The sequence below is a fragment of the Theropithecus gelada genome, chromosome 6 (genome assembly GCF_003255815.1).
Source record: "Theropithecus gelada isolate Dixy chromosome 6, Tgel_1.0, whole genome shotgun sequence".
NCBI classification, from domain to species: domain Eukaryota; kingdom Metazoa; phylum Chordata; class Mammalia; order Primates; family Cercopithecidae; genus Theropithecus; species Theropithecus gelada.
The window spans coordinates 14,392,688-14,409,976 of record NC_037673.1 but is presented as its reverse complement, the minus strand read 5'-3'; the positions used below and the strand labels follow the sequence as shown (position 1 = coordinate 14,409,976).

General features: G+C 42.7%; 1 protein-coding gene across 1 annotated transcript in view; it reads right to left on the bottom strand.

The window, feature by feature from the left end:
- Nucleotides 1-17,289, bottom strand: part of TRIO (trio Rho guanine nucleotide exchange factor) — a 366,882-nt gene that overhangs the window by 121,063 nt on the left and 228,530 nt on the right. The window contains exons 19-21 of the mRNA XM_025387077.1: nucleotides 12,105-12,219; nucleotides 8,290-8,405; nucleotides 5,196-5,318 (exon numbers count right to left, since the gene is read on the bottom strand). Of these exons, the coding sequence (XP_025242862.1) occupies nucleotides 5,196-5,318; nucleotides 8,290-8,405; nucleotides 12,105-12,219 (354 nt within the window). The remainder of the gene's footprint in view (nucleotides 1-5,195; nucleotides 5,319-8,289; nucleotides 8,406-12,104; nucleotides 12,220-17,289) is intronic.

The following is a 17,289-nucleotide window of genomic DNA, read 5'->3' as shown; positions in this document are numbered from 1 at the left end:
TACCATTTGGCAACCTCACTCAACTGGTCTGACAGATCTCTCTCCTCACATTCATTTCGATGGCTATTACTATTAAGCTTCCTTTGTTACAGTGTTTTCAAATAAGTGAGTTACTCTTCTTCTATGGAACCTGCTATTCTCCGTTAAGCTTTAACTAGAAAATCTTTTTAACACATATTCAGGAAACTGACTTTAAAAATCCCCAAAAGAAAGGTCAGAGTTCAAAACCCAGATAAATGATCTTAGCTTGTAAAATCAAAGTTCTAAGCCGTAAGTCACTGGGTAACCTGTGAAGTCAGCCGTCAAGATCCTCCAGACTCTCCACAAATAACCCCAACACCCCAGCCAGCCCCCAGCCACCCAACAGCACCCTCATTCCCCAGCTGTGGCTCACCAACTCACCAACTCACCCTTCCAGGCCAGCACCCTCCTTGGGGCCTCTGCACTGGCGCTTCTGCCTGGAGAGCCACTTCCCCAGATATCCCTATGGCTCCTTCATGTCTCTACTCAAATAAACGCCACTCTTTTAGCGGGCCCTCCCTGGACCCCTTTAAACTGCAGCTTGCCTCCCTGCCTATTCTTCTGCTCTGCTGCCTCCCATACACGCATGGCCTTCTGACAGGGGGTGCAAGTGATTTTTACAGTCATCGTCTGTCTTTCTCCTGTGAGAACATCACCTTCACAGCCCAGAAATGTTTGCTTGTTTCGCTTACTAACATCTCTTACATTGCCACAAGGGCCACCTGTGGAGGGCACTGTTAATCACCTGTAGATCTATCTTCAAGGGGTGAAGAAAGCTATTGAGTGTTTTCAGTGATGGGGACACAGAAGTGAAGATAAAAAGATAATGCAGCTTGCCAAAATCAAACAAGAATTGTTCAGCAACTGAATGGTGTGACAAAAACTAAGTACTGTAAATCTGCTGACCTATGAACTTTAAAAATATCTCAGTATATTTTTACTTGCATTGGTATTTTTAAAATACGTTTACAGGATTCAAAATTTCAAAGTTAAAAAAGGAAGTAAAAACTCTTTCCACCCCACCTTCCACTGTCACTAGTTCCAATTACCAGCTTCTTGCTATCACTTCAGAGACATTTTACGTGCATGTACAAGCGAGTGCACAAATTTACATAAGTATTTTTCTCTCATTTTTTACACATATTCTTGCATACAACAAACAGTGCTCTGTATTAGCATTTTCTACTGAACAAATCCTAGTTGTCCTTCCTGATCAGAACTAAAGTCCTCGCCTGTGTTAAGAGCTGGGTAATATTTCACTATATGGATGTGAACTGTATGGATGGACGTAAGTTAATGTCTCTCCGCCAATAGGTCTCCGTGTTGTTTCCAAATTCCGTCTACCACGGCAACAATGCAAGAAATCAAACAGCTGCGTGACCAGTGGTTAGACATGTGCCTGAGTGCTGCTGCCGTAACACACATTGTGAGACCTGGAACTGCTGGGGCAGACAGCAAGTGCAGTACGAGCGGGCAGGAAGATGCCGCCAGAGGCCTCTGAGGGGCTGCCCTGCTCCATTCCCCCAACAATGGAGCCTCGTCCATGCAGCATGGGGTCCACCTTTTTGATCTCTGCCAATCCACTGGGTGAAATGAACTCGGTGTGGTTTTGATGCATGCTTTTCTGATACTAAGTTGATGATTTCATGGTGAAAGCCATTTATTCCCTTCCTATGACACATGTTTAGTAACTTTTGTCCATTTTCTTGGTCTTTTTTTTTCCTTATTGATTTGTAAAAGTTCTTTCCTACTGGGAAATCAGTCCTTTGTGATATGAGCTGCCTATATATCTTCTCTATTTGATTTTTATCTTTAGATGTTCCTTACAGTGGACTGCCCTGTGGAAAGTTTTACATTTTTTTGTGTAGGTGAATTTATTAACCTTTTCTTTCATGGGTTTGGATTTTGTGTCATTTAGACAAATTTCTCCACACGAGGATATAAAAAAATCCTGTTATTTCTTCTGGTACTATTAGGTAGCACTGCTGATATTTAAATCTTTTTCTGGTATTTATCTCGGTACTAAGGTGAGATATAAATCTAACTTAATTTTTTTTCCAAAGCCATTTATCTTGGAAAACATCATCAGAAAAAATTATTACATCTTTTAAAGTGAGATATTATAAGGATTTTCATTCTTATTCTATTTGTTATCTCTAGAGATTGTTACAGTGCTTAAAAAGCACATAAACATTTTAACTGAACAACCTCATCTGTAGGCATAATCCAGGAACCGGCGAAAAATAAAAGCAAACTGAAGTCTTAAGTCCACAAGCTCAAGAGAGCTTTGCTCATCATGTTCTTAGACAGAAATTCAATGGTGTTAGACACTTTCTAACAAAGTAAAGCATTTGGCATTGGGGACGCTGGTGATTAGGACCACAGGAAGCCCTATGGGAGAAAGGCTGTGGCATCCTGAACAGTTCAGTAAGGCAATGGTTTCTGGACCTCAGTGCGTGCAAAAATCACGTGGTGAGCTGTTCAAATGCTCATCCTCAGGCCTCACTCCAAGAGAGCCTACGTCACTAGGTTTGGAGTGAGGACGGAAATCTCTCTTAAATAAACACCCACAATCTGGATGCAAGTGGTGCCTGCAAGACCCATGGAGAAACGACTGCACTGACAGTTGTGAAGGGACTGAGTCGAGTCTCGGTGAGCCGGTGATGGGAGACTCTTGTTTAGCCCTCCAGGTTCATTTCCATCAACACTAAAAATGTTTTAACATTGTAATAAGTGTGCTGAAAGACTTTCCTTTCAGAGCTGGGAATTCTCTATACAGTAAAAGCAACATGGTTTCTTAGAAGATTCTAAGATTGGGTGACAGAAGGCAAGTGAGGAAGCCTCAGCTCATGATGAAAAATCAAAGGACATCTCCAAACACCAAAGCAGGCGTTTTCTGATTAAGAGAAAGGCAGTCAGAAACCAAAGAAAAAGATTGCTAAGAAAAGGAAAGGTGAGGGGTGTTCTTTTCAAAATCTACCAGTTCCTCCTAGTATAACCAATTCAATAAACCCAACAAAAGAAACAGTTCTACATATTTGGGGATCAGAAAGGTCATGTATCACTCACAATTTTAGATATTCCTTATAAAATACAAGAATAAAAAATAAGCCTATCCTTGCCCAATCTTTCAATAATTGCACACCAAACTTGAGGAAAAGGAATATTCAGGAATGGAAAAATTCTTTCATTCTTTCATATACACTTTACTAGTGGAACAGGCCACCATGTTACTCAATTCCAGACAGTCACGTGCACATCACATCTCCCATGCACGGCCCCTGGAGCTGGGCAGTGAGCAGCCTGGCCATACACAATGGCCTGCAGAGTGGAGTAGCGGTGAAAGATGGCAAATCTTAAATCTAGCTTTGAGTGTGGTATGTGATGTTAGGCATTCTGTTAATACCTTTATAATCAAACGATACTCAAATAAGCAAACATAGCTTGGGACTTCAGGCACACACACCACCATGCCCAACTAATTAAAAAAAATTCTTTTTGTGGAGACAGGATCTTGTCATCTTGCCCAAGCTGGTCTCGAACTCCTGGCCTCAAGTGATCCTCCCACCTCAGCCTCCCTTGAGCTCAGGAGTTTGAAGAGGATCGCTTGAGCTCAGAAGTTTCAGGATACACTGAGCCATTATGGTGCCACCGCATTCCAGCCTGGGTAACAGAGCCAGATTCCATGACTAACACACACACACACCCCCCTAAATACAGGTCATATAATGCGCATAACTATTATTTAATATCTAAATATTAACAAAAAGTGAAAACTGTCCAGCCAGGTGTGTATGTGGAGGAGGAAAAGCCACGATCCTTACCCACAGGGGAGGGTGGGTCGGCCCTCTCTGGGGGCAGTTACTGTCCCATGGTCCTGCCCCCTGCCCTCCCCCAGTGCTCACCACACCCCAACCCTGGGCTGGGTCTTCCTGCTGCGCCCCCCATGCCTGGTCTCTCTGAAGCCCTGCTTGCCTGTGTGAGCCTCCAGGATAGGAGCCGTGGAAAAGGAGAGAGCCCAGTACCTCAGGGCCAAGGGAAAGGAGAGCTTTGGGGACCAGGAGCAGAGGGTGGCAAAGAAGAGCCGGAGGAGTCAGCAATAGTAACAGAAAACACAAACATGGACAAATAAACAATACAAAGTAGCCATCCTCTCTCTACATGACTGAAAAATTCCTGTTACGTTTTCAAAGCCAGGGCAGGGGCTACGGGAGATAACCAATTTTGCTACTTTATAGAAACACTTCTTTTTAACCAAAAATATTATCCTGCTTATCATTTATTTCCCACTCTTATACATTTGAAATAATTGGCAGCTTTTCCCAAAAACTCGAATTTGTCATCAACAATAGAGGCACTTCGGAAAATACTACAAAGGACGTATACTCAGACTTTGAAAAACAAAAACCCCACAGGTTGCAATGGTGACTCCAAAAGAGTCTCAAAACTGTTGTGAGCGCTTGGAAGGACTCAGCCTCTGCAGGTAGAAGCCTTAACTGGGACAACGTTCAGGTCAGTATGCGGATTCTTGTATTTGTCCTCAAAAAGCCGTATTTACTCACATATATGCCATAAAGATAATTCGATTTCATAATTTTCTTTTTATTTTCAGGAGAAAAATGAAAATGCCTCAAGTTTTAGACACCTCTGAACAAGCACTAACAGAGGCGATGACACAGACTCTGCCAACCATAAAACAGACACAACTTCAAGCTGGACTGAGCATGAGCAACATGACTGTAACAGTTTTCACCATCTAAAGATGGTGAAACACCCCCAGGTGTAGGAAAGAAAACACCCCGAGAATACATAAAGGTCAACTTGGGGACACCAAAGAGTGTTTCACAAAAATAGCAAGTCCTTGGAAAACACCTCAGAGAAGAAAACAGGAGGGGGAAAGTGTAGAAGGGAATAATGAGAAAAACAAGGAATAAAAGGAGACAGACGGCGGTATTCACAGACATCAGAGGGACAAAGGACACAGATGAAGGGAGGAGGCGGAGGACACAGAGGGACACATGTGAACGGCAGGAGGAAGCATCCCCCAGTTAATGTGGAACAGGCCACTGGGTCATCCCTTTTCTCCAGTCTCATGAGGTATTTCTTTATGATATTTTTGAGAAAGACTCGCTTTCGACTTAGAGGCTACTACACAAAGTCCACTTTGAACCCACCTTTGCAGTTATCTGGAACTCCTCGTGCTCTTTCAGGAGCTCCTGGGTGTGCTGTATACTGGAGCCTGTGGAGGTGTGCGTGGAAAGGTAGAACTCGCCATTGTCATGGATCCATTCCAAAGCCTGGAATGGGAAGGAATGAATGGAGTCAGCGGGCTAAACATTCCCGAGAGAAGCCCAAAGGCCGCAGCACCTCGCTGAAAGGTCAAATCGCAAACCAAGGCTGGCAGCATCGAGCAGCATTCCCTCTGTGAAATAAAACTGAGGTCTGATCACAATTACAAAATTTTTAAAAAGCACATTCTAGATGGTTATAATGGTGTCGCTTATGTGGCAACAATAAAAAGTTTGAGTTTCTTAGTATTCCATAGTGTATATGTGTCACATTTTCTTTATCCCGTCTATTGCTGATAGGCCTTTGGGTTGGTTCCAAGTCTTTGCTATTGTGAATAGTGTTGCAATAAACATACGTGTGTATGAGTCTTCATAGTAGAATGATTTATAATTCTTTGGGTATATACCCAGTAATGGGATGGCTGGGTCAAATGGTATTTCTGGTTCTAGATCCTTGAGGAATCGCCATACTGTCTTCCACAATGAACTAATTTACACTCCCACACACACAAAAGTTTGAGTTTCTTGCAACCACGAACCTAAAGGCACAATAAAAGCACAATGAAAGAAACCATTACTATGAGCCTTTTTCAGGAAGGGACTAGAGTGGAGAGAGAGGGGAGGCAGCTGCCCTGGGGAGCACCCTGGAGCAGAGGGGCAAGGGGACACGGCCAGGGCAGCAGTGGGAACTGGGACGGGGCTGAGAAACCCACAGGTCTACGCCTCCTGGACCTGGTGCAGGAGCAAGGAGAGGAGGAGGAGGCAGGGCGCAGGGAAGAGGCTGAGAAACCCAGAGGTCTGCGCCTCCTGGACCTGGTGCAGGAGCGAGGAGAGGAGGAGGAGGCAGGGCGCAGGGAAGAGGGAAGCGAGAACACCACACCTAGTGGTTTCTAACAACAAGACAAGAGGGACATGGGGAAAGGGAACCGCGATTGCAGTTCTGCTTCTGGTAAAGTCACTGTGGAGCGATGTCAAGGAAGTGGGATTTATGAATCCGGAGACCAGAAATGGAGGCCCGGGCTGGCAGACAGCACACAGAAAGAAGAGGAAAGAAAGACAAGAACAAGTCACAAATGAGCGCCAAGAAAGGCAATGGACAGACTGGGAGATAGGAAGGAGAGCAGCAAGGCCTGGGGCAGGCAGCCAGCAGGCGGGAGGGGCCTGCGCCATGGCAAGATCAGCGAGAGCCCTGGAGGCCGGTCTGCGGAGCACCGGGTATCCGCTGCACACTGTGACAGTGAATAGAAGCGGAACGGCCGGAAGGCAGACGGGGCACCACCTGCAACAGCACGCACTTCAGGATTTTATTTTCGGTGAATAAGTGGACTTTAGGAAAATGCAACAATACATTCCATTATCTTTCTCTGACAACAGAATTATGAACAATTTTGCTTCTCTGTAGCTGAGGGATTCCTTGTCTTTCAATGGAGAGATAATATAGTTATGTGAGAAAAGAACCTGAAACCATCTCTAATTAGAAATCCAACCAGGCCTCCAATGATCTTAAATATGGTTAAACTGTCTAATAAAATGTTAAGAGAGTATAATTTACCAAACGCGACTGCATGCACCTGGCTATTGGGAACATGCTGGCTACACCTGGAATGTCGCTGGGAGGAGAGAAGGGCCAAGGCAGAGCAGGGCGTCAGATCCCTGGCCTAGGAACCCAGTTCATCCAACTCTGGGAACTGAGTTCTGAGCATGGGCTGCATCCTTCGAGACCTACATTTTCCAAAATGGAACAAAAGCTGTTCCTTAAGTCTGGAATCTCTGCTAAGAAAGTTAATTTTTCTTCAGCTAAAAAGCATGTATCCAATGCCTGCTCTGGATCAGCTGCATATCAGGTTGCAAGCCGGATTCAGAAGATGGGTCCGCATCATGGTCAGAATGTGGGTCAACACCGACTGACATCACAGAATTGCCCTGGGTGACTTTAAGGCACCCAGACCAGGGCCAGGCCACACACAGGCGCTGGGGGAATCACCTTCTCTCCTGTGCTTCCCTCTAGACCCCCCAAATTCTGGATGAAAGTTTACGGATTCTTAAGCTCCCATTAAGGCAAAACAGAAGTGACAGGCATCTTAATGCTTAAGATGGGGTCAGATTTTACAATAAAATGATCTTCCATGACTGATGATACAGGCAGAAGCACTTCATCCTAAAATGACCTAAGAAGGGGATGCTCCAAATGTGCCCCCTTGATACATCAACATTTTTTGACTATACTAAATTATTAGAAATTCTGGGCCAGGTGCGGTGGTTCACGCCTGTAGTCCCAGCACTTCAGGAGGCCGAGGCGGGCAGATCACCTGAGGTCAGGAGTTTGAGACCAGCCTGGCCAACATGGTGAAACCTCATCTCCACTAAAAATACAAAAATTACCCAGGCGTGGTGGTGGGCGCCTGTAATCACAGCTACTTGGGAGGCTGAGGCAGGAGAATTGCTTGAACCTGGGAGACGGAGGTTGCAGTGAGCTGAGACTATGCCACCGTACTCCAGCCTGGGCAACAAGAGCAAAACTCTGTCTCAAAAAGAAAAAAAAAAAAAAGAAAAAAGGAAAGAAATTCTGTCACATTTCTTACTTAATTTTAGCTTGATTCATTGGAAAAATAAAAACTTTGTCTTGAAAATATAAATACATCAATATTTAAAAAGCCATTGTATTTACCTCAGTACAGAACCAAGATTCCCTAATAGTTTTTAAACAGTCCTCATCATTATGACTTGTACGCTGCTATCTTAGAGATGAGGTAAAGATAGCAGGGGAAAGCACACGTGTTGGGGGTCAAAAATCACGGAGTGACATGCTTTCACCAGGCTGTGGGGTTTTCTTTTCATAACAAACATAACTAGAAGGCAATACTGTTTGTCATTAGAAAGTGGTTTTCAAGAGGGTGGAAATGTCAAGCTTGGCCTCTCTGTGGAGGCAGGTGTAAGCACGGGGGTTTGCGGGGAGGCTGGGCACCAGGTGTGCACTGACCTGCTTGGCACTCCTCTCAAAGACCACGTACTGCTGACACTGGTCCAGCCGTCTTTTCCTCATGGTCCAATAATGCAATACCCTGTTCTCCCGCTGGAAGAGCTCATTCAAGATATCTGAGAGAAAAAAGAAAATGATGTACGTTGGTGCTTGCAATCAATTAAAACAGCTGCAAAATTCCATTCATTTTTATTGAGACTTTTAGGCAAATGCCATGCCAAGACAGCAGGATAAATAAAGAATCGCGCTGCTTTCCTGTCTCAGTGAGCATGTCGACCAGACCTCTTCTCACTCTCACCTCCGTTGAGCATCTTACGATAAAGAGACCACTGGAAATTTGAGGTCAGTCTGTCATACCTCCGGCTGGATGGATTCGTGGGATATGTGTATTTTGTAATATGCATTCGACATAATGCACAAGTTGGTAATATGCAATTCGACAATGGCCGAAAAAAAGTCAGCATTTTTTTCAAGACTGTTAAAACTTTGTGTAGATGGAGTTTTATACAGATTAAAGGTTATATCAAAGTGGTGGAGTAATAATCAACAAGTGTGGATTTAAAAAAAAACAAAAACAAAAACCAGGCCGGGTGCGGTGGCTCACTTGTGTAATCCCAGTACTTTGGGAGGCTGAAGTGGGCGGGTGGATCACTTGAGGTCAGGAGTGCAAGACCAGCCTGGCCAACATGGTGAAACTGTCTGTACTAAAAATACAAAAATTAGCAGGGTGTGGTGGTGGGCGCCTGTAGTCCCAGCTACTTGGGAGGCTGAGGCAGGAGAATCGCTTGAACCTGGGAGGCAGAGGTTGCAGTGAGCCACGATCGCATCATTGCACTCCAGCCTAGGTGACAGGGCAAGTCTCCATCTCAAAAAAAAAAAAAAAAAAAAAAAAGAAACACAAAACCATAACCCCTTAGGAGAGGAAAGGACATGAAGTGGGGAAGCAGAGAAGCATGAAGTTACAAAGGGAAAAAAAACTCATTACACAAACATTTAAAATGTCATAACCAAACAAGAACCACCAAAAACTGGTGCACAGACAAAATCTTTTTAAGAATTGGGAACATATGACACAGAATAGTCAACAGAAAAATAATGAACAATTCTTTAGAAGAAGAATGAGCAAAGCCTATAAATATGAAGTTCACAATTTAAAAAATACAGTCACTAAATATACAGGAACACATTTAACCTCAAACAATGAGACCATCTTTCACTGCTTTCCTGGCAGACGGATAAGATCCAGTGTTGGAAAGAGTGAGGGAACAGGTAATCACGATCCCCTATTATGGAAGAAGAAAAACTGAGTATGATGACCCCAGGGAATGACACTGAAAATGTGCATGCATACCTTTGAACTGGGAATTTATCTTTCAGATGAACAGTGCTCACACAAGTATTCAAAACTGTTTGGACAAAGATGTTTGAACAGTGAAGCGCTGCTTAGAACAGTGGAAAATGGGCAGCAACGTAGGACCCACCAATTGAGGGACAGGTCAAATCAACTTCAGAAATGCTATACTGGGTATTAAAAAGAACAGCATGTCTTTAAATTCTGACACAGAAAGATGACTAAGATATATTATTAAGTGAAAGATGCAAGTTGCAAGGTAATATAGTCTCATTTTTGTAACAAATTAAAAAGTGGGATGGGTGAGTGAAATATACATGTTTATATTTCTCTACATATTTACATTTATATGCACAGACAGCTTGCACAAAAGTCTTGACAGTGGTTACCAGTAGCTAAGGAATTAGGTAACTTATATACATTTGTACACTTTTTGAATTTTTGACACTAAGTTTGTTTTGCTCTAGAAGTTTATGAAACAAACAAAAAACTTAAGAAAAAAATTTCCGAGAGTGAAACTGCAAATCAAATAGAGGGTTCCTGGCAACTTTATTATATTGGAAAACCATTAATATAGGAAGTTTTCCACAAATACTTACTGAGTTCCTAGCAGGCTGTACTTTGTGATAAACAAGAACAGAAGAGCAGCATTTACATCCAGCCTAACAACAGACTCTCTCAATACTACCTCCAAAATGAACCCCAAATTTACTGACTTTTCTCCATCTCTACCATTATCACCCTAAATACCACCATATTCTTAAGGTGACAATATGGTGTCACCATTTTTAATGACAATAAAAAATGCCTTTAGACACTGCCAACTATCTCCCAGGGACCAGTGGTCATGCTGTTATTTTTACTCCACTGAAGAGGAAACTAGTTTAGTGAAATAAATTAAAAGTTTGAAATCTGAAGTTTGCTAAAAAAATTAAGCTGTCACTTACATGAAAATATCACACATGAAAATTAATATGAGCCAAAGCATTTTTTCTAGTCTCTCATTTCCACAGTCTCTGCCTGAGCCAGTACTAATTTTGGGCAAGTGAGCAGTAAAGGGTGCTAAGTGCCCTCTTGGATATGGTGCTTCCTCAAGCTCCTGGCAGGGGGGCGGGGGGGTCCTCTGACCACGTGGTCTGAGATTCATCTTTGCCTGTGCCTTGGGGTTATACTGTCTTTTCTGCCACCATTACTCTTACAGGAACTTAGTGCACTGACTCGAGCATAAATAAACCTTTCACCCCCAAGTAGCTCTGAGGGAAAAAGAACACTTCTATTTTAATTCTTCACAGCATCCAACATTAGGATATACAACAGCAAAGGCATAATGAAGATCTAATGAGGAAATAAATGAAACATAGTCTCCCTCTCACACACAAACGTGTGTCAAACTAGTGCAACCTAGAAAGGACCACAATATCTTCAATCAGAAAAGACAGGACACAACCAACAAATAAAAGCAATATTGAGAGATGGATGAAAGGACATTATTTTTATAGGAAATGAACCAAGTAAACCAATTATCAATGCAAACAACTTGCTGGCCCAGAAGACTTATTCATGTAGAAAAACGGTTGCTTTTGTGAGTTGCACATTCTTCCAGAAGAAAAAGTCCATCAATAAAAATGTTTTACTGATAGAACTTAGAGAATTACAGTAGTGTAACAAAATTATTTTGTGACAACTAACAGATGAATCAGATGAGTAGACAGTGGAATGTAATGTAGAAAGTTTTTGTCTATCATATTGTTTTGAAAAGTGTGAGATGAATCATTTGCTAACTGATTATCACAATTTTTTTCCTATAAAACTCAACTTAGGCTGTGTAGCCCTGGTCAAAGTTACTTGCTTTGCGCCTTAGTTTCTTTATCCATTTTCCTTCCACATCAATCCTATTACAATTTAGTATACATTTTCCCAGACCTTTTCTTAAGCACTTACATACATACACACACACACACAAAAAACATGGTTTTATAGGTTTTTATACTCAAATGACATAACCTACATATTATTTTTCAATTTGTTTTTATTAACTATGCCTCAGGTATACAAAATTGATAATACTTCACAGTGATAAAATTGGGATGTATTTTCTCAATTTGGGCTTTTAAAAATACTTTGCTTATAGATAAATCTGGTTTTTCCTTTCCCCCTATTTATTTTTCACTTACTTTAACAAAATAGCCAATGGCAGTAAATATCATCCTGATTTTGCATTTTCTCCCTGTTTATATTCTTCAACTTATTCAATAAATTATCAACCTATTCAATATAATATCAGCCTATACATTTGTTTAATCTTTCACTATTAAACTAAGATCATTAGTAAGGACTTCATTAACATGAAACGGACATTTAAAACGAAACTGAGGTTGAGAGTTCAGAACACGTCGTGCAGGCTCCTTCCGTCTCTTGCCAGGCATGCACTGGGCTGCCCCTGGGGATTCCCAGCTCTACTCACTTTTCACTTGCTGTTCAGGAGCTTTGATGTGCGTCACCATTCCTGGCATGTTCACACTGTTCCTGTGCAGGTATTTCAGGAAGACATCTGCATTCCTCCGAGCAAGGGTGCAAGCCTAAAAAACAACGGAGAGCGATGTTTGGCTAATTTGACTTCTACAAACGTGTATTTGGAGTACACATCACTGGGCTCTAATATATGTCTTTACCTACAGCATTTATCTGGCCAGTTTCTGATTTAGAAAATGCATAGGATAAAACCTAATTCAATTAAAAAATCTCTTTCTTTCCTGAAGCCCTCGCTCTGATGACACCTGCTGCTACATTCTGCCCTATAGAGAGGCCCATGGGGCAGGACACAGAGGGCAGCCCCTGCTTTATGGTCACAGAGGAAGGGAAGCCCTGTCTCCATCCAGCCTGGAGAGGTCTGCACACCTGGCCTGCCCCTGGATCACGGCGGCCTGAGACCTTGAGCTGCAGAACTCCGCTGGGCTGTGCCTGGATTTCTATACAGGGTAGACAGTAAACACTTTCAGTTTTGGGGGCGGTCATACGGTCTGTTTCTCCATCACAGCTATTCAAACCAACAACCGATGAAAGTAGCCAGAGGTGACAGGTAAACTATGTCGAGGTGGCCCAACTTAGCCCTCAGTTCATAGTTTGCCAACCTTGGTTGAAGCTTTGTTATGTGATGTCATTGTGGTAACTGACAGTATGTGTTTATGTTTATGCAGCCGGATAAACCAAACCAGTTTCATTCATATATTTTAACATAAGGGTTTTAGATAAAAGAATACAAATATAAAATCAAAGAAGGAAAAAACTCTAATTATATTTGAATTGGAAACATCTTGCACATTTCCTGTCTTGGGTCTGGAATTAATCTTTTCTTCAAGGAGCTCTATCTCCTTCTAGTGGTAAACGGTATTTAGAGCCACAGTCTAGTCATTCGGGATGATCAGGGCTTTTGGGTTGGTCACTGTTTCCAGACCTTTTCAGTAGATGGAGCGAGGCTATCTTTTTTTCAATTAAGAGAAAAACACATCGTGAGTCTCTACTGATCCGTGTGATATTTCAAGTTGTCTGATATGGTCTGGCTCTGTGTTCCCACCCAAATGTCATCTTGAATTGTAATCTACACGTTAGGGGAGAAACCTCGTGGGAGGTGACTGAATCACGGGGGTGGTCCCCCATGCTGTTCTCGTGCAGCGAGTGAGCTCTCACAAGATGTGATGGTTTTGTGAGGGGCTTTGCCCTGCTTTGCCCTGTACTTCTCTCATTCTTCTCCTTCCTGCACCGTGTGAAGAAGGACGTGTTTGCTTTCCCTTCTGCAGTGACGGTAAGTTTTCGAGGCCTCCCTGTCCTGTGGAATTGTGTGTCAACTAAACCTCTTCCTTTTATAAATTACCCATTCTCAGGTATTTCTTCACAGCAGCATGAGAATGGACTAATACACTGTCAAAACCAAACAACACGGAAGATGCTGAAGACTACGAGGGTGATGGCTAAGGACAGCTAAGCGACCTGCCTCGAAAGGGCTCCTATGGATAGGACAAGTGGCGTGTTAAAAGATAAATGACAGAGACTGCTTTGAAACACACCATATATATTTAAAGCCATGATGATACTAAAAAAAAAGTCATATGTAGAAGTTACTATAGCAACAATTCATTATCCTGAAAATGGCAAATAAAAAGGATCAAGCAAGCATTTACTCTGCCTTTTCTGGACAAACTCTATTTTAGAGTAACCAAATAGCTGAGAGGGAATAATTCTAGATAATCGAGGCCAAAGGAAATGACAGAATTAGAGTATCACCATTTTGCAATTCCTAAAAAACCAGCTCCCAACACTGGGTGCTAACCCCATTAGTTGAAAGGTGGAAGGGAAGTTCAGAGGGGTGAATTGCACTCACCATACTTGAACCACTCATCAATCTTCTTACCAATCACAGAGACAGAGAACTAGACATGATGTATCTTCTGAGCAACCCCATAGGAAGCACAAGCACCACTGGCAAGGTTTTCCAAGCTCGCTCGCACTCTCTCGCTCTCTCTCACCCCCACCTCTTTCTTCCCCCACCCCGCCCCCCCCCCCCCACCACCTTTCAAACCAGCTCTGATCAAGGCTCACAACCTAACAAAAATCTAGAAATTGTGGATGGTGCTAAATGACTCCACAGGATGTAATCGACAATCTGGAATGGGGGAAGTGCCACAATCTGAGGAACCTATTTCTTCAATTAATAAATAGTAATGAAAGGAGGGAATATTGTTTAGATTAAAAGTGATTCCAAAGATATACCCAGCCAAATCCATACATGGACCCTGTTTGAATCTTAATTAAAACCATGTATAAAAAGACATTTGTAGGCCAGGTGTGGGGGCTCATGCCTGTAATACCAATAATTTGGGAGGCCAAGGTGGGAGGATCACTTGAGCCCAGGAGTTTGAGACTAGCCTGGGCAACATAAGAAGACCCCGTCACTACAAAAAAAATACAAAAATTAGCCAGGTGTGGTGGCAAGTGCCTGTAGTCTGGCTCCTTGGGGGCGGAGGTGGGACGATCGCTTAAGCCCAGGAGCCTAAGGCTGTAGTGAACTATGATCACACCCGTGCACTCCAGCTTGGGTGACAAAGGAAGACTCTGTCTCAAAAAAAAAAAAAAAAAGACATTTACAGAACAATCAGAAAATTTAACAATGCTGGATTTCAGATAATATTAAAGAATTACTATTAATTTTTAAGATAAGATAATAATATTTTATTTGTATTTCTGAAAGGGAGAATTTACTGTTGAAATTCACAAATAAAATGATAAATCTAGAATTTTAAATAATCCACTGAAGGTGGATATAGGCCCATAAATTGATAATCAGTGAAGATGGGTGAGTAAAATAGGAGGAGAATCCATTCTCTCTACTTTTGTATATATCTTCAAATTTCCACAATAAAAAGGTACTTAAATATCCTATACACAAACACTACAAAATTCAAGTTGAACAAAGGAATCCAAAAAGGCTTGTGATTACAGATGCTCCTTGGCTTACCCTGATAAACCCACTGTAAGTTAAGTTAAAAATATTATAAGTCAAAAATGAACTGATTGCACCTAATCTACTCAATATCCCAGTTTAACTTAGCCTAGTTACCTTAAATGTGCTCAGTTTAAGCCTACAGTTACCCTGGCCTGCAGCTGGGCAAAACCATGTAAAACAAAACCTATCTTATAATCCCATGTTGACTATCTCATGTAATTTATCGAATGCTGCACTGAAAGTGAAAATCAATGGTTGTTTAGCATTTGACGTGCAGGTTCTACTGAATGCATAGCGCACTGGCACCAACAAGTCGAAAAATCACAAGTCAAACCACCGTAACTTGAGGATTGCCTATATTTCTGTTTTGTAATTTTACCTAAATAGCTATCTTAATTACATGAACTAAGTGGTATTTATTTTTCTTTCATACTAAATGGATCCTGGACAAAGGGGAGAATTCTAATGATTCCACCTCGAAATCCTAATAGTGGTCAGCATTTAGTAAACTTAAGCAGCAGGGACATGTCGGGGGCAGGGGCTTTAAAAAGGTGTTGACACAGTTATAAAGACTGACTGTGGAAACTGTGATGGTTTTCTCACCCCGGGAGCTTGCTTAAAAAGAAAACCACCGTGGTGGGAGCACAAAGTAAGTTACCAGATATAATTGCCAAAGAGTTACAATTTATCCTCACAGACTGAACAATAATAACTCTGTCCGTCAGATGATGGACTTCAGAAAAAAACACAAAAAGTATTAAGTGTAACAGGAAAGTGGTCAGAGAGGTGAGAGCCCTGCAGCAATGAGGAGGTAAGGAGGAAAAGTGACCACCACCCCTACTTTTAATGGGCCTGGGCAGTGATAACAAGCAGAGCCTCAGAATTTCTGTAAGAGCCCAAGAATGCAACACGGAACATTCAGCACCAAATGTTGCTAAATGTTTCAACTACTTTGAAAAATTTAACTGTTCCAAAGCACATCTGTGACCACGTATGACTAAATGTGACATACATAAAAATATGACAGAGCACTGTAGGCCCAACTACTAGGGAGGCTGAAGTGGGAGGATGGCTTAAGCCCAGGAAGTTCAAGGTTTCAGAGAGCCGTGATTACACCACTGCACTCTAGCCTGGGTGACAGAGTGAGACCCTTTTTCTGAATTAAAAACAAAACAAAAAAACAACCAAAAAAAAAAAAAAAGAAAAAGCAGTCTTGAAAAATTCCTCATTTAAAGCTTTTCAGAGAGAAAACTCCCAGTCTGGTCTGCATGTGACACATTTCTCTTGTCGGAAGCGTTTCCTGAGTAGGTATCAGTGACTGCCACCCCAAGCCGTGTGGCGTTTGCTCTGTGTCTCCTCCATGCCACACTTACATCTCTTCTGAGATGCAATCTTCGTTCCCTCTGAAGGGAATGAAGAGGCTGAGTTTCCAAAGGAAGATTATTTTAAGCTACATTTGTATTGTTTTTCACCAAATCAACCGATTTGGTTGATTAATCAATCAACAGAGCGATTGATTAATCGCTCTGTCTCCAGAATCACTTGGTATTGTGACTTCCAACCAATCCTTATTCATACAGATTTTCAGCTATTTCCCTGTGAAAACTAGAAAGACAGGGCAATCGCATATGAAAAAGATGTTAAGGTTTTCTTTCTTCAGCTGACTTCACACTGATGTGATACTGCCCTTGTTACATTCCACAGCAGGCAAGAGCTATGGGGCACGCTCCCTTAGGAAGCGATGACTGTGCCACGCGCGCCTGGCAGGCAGGAAGCCTCTGCTGGGTGCACTGTCCGCAGCACTGCCCCTACCTTCAGGCAGGAAGCCTCTGCTGGGTGCACTGTCCACAGCACTGCCCCTACCTTCAGGCAGGAAGCCTCTGCTGGGTGCACTGTCCGCAGCACTGCCCCTACCTTCAGGCAGGAAGCCTCTGCTGGGTGCACTGTCCACAGCACTGCCCCTACCTTCAGGCAGGAAGCCTCTGCTGGGTGCACTGTCCGCAGCACTGCCCCTACCTTCAGGGAGGAAGCCTCTGCTGGGTGCACTGTCCACAGCACCGCCTCTACCTTCAGGCAGGAAGCCTCTGCTGGGTGCACTGCCCGCGGCGCGGCCCCTACCTTCAGGGAGGAAGCCTCTGCTGAGTGCACT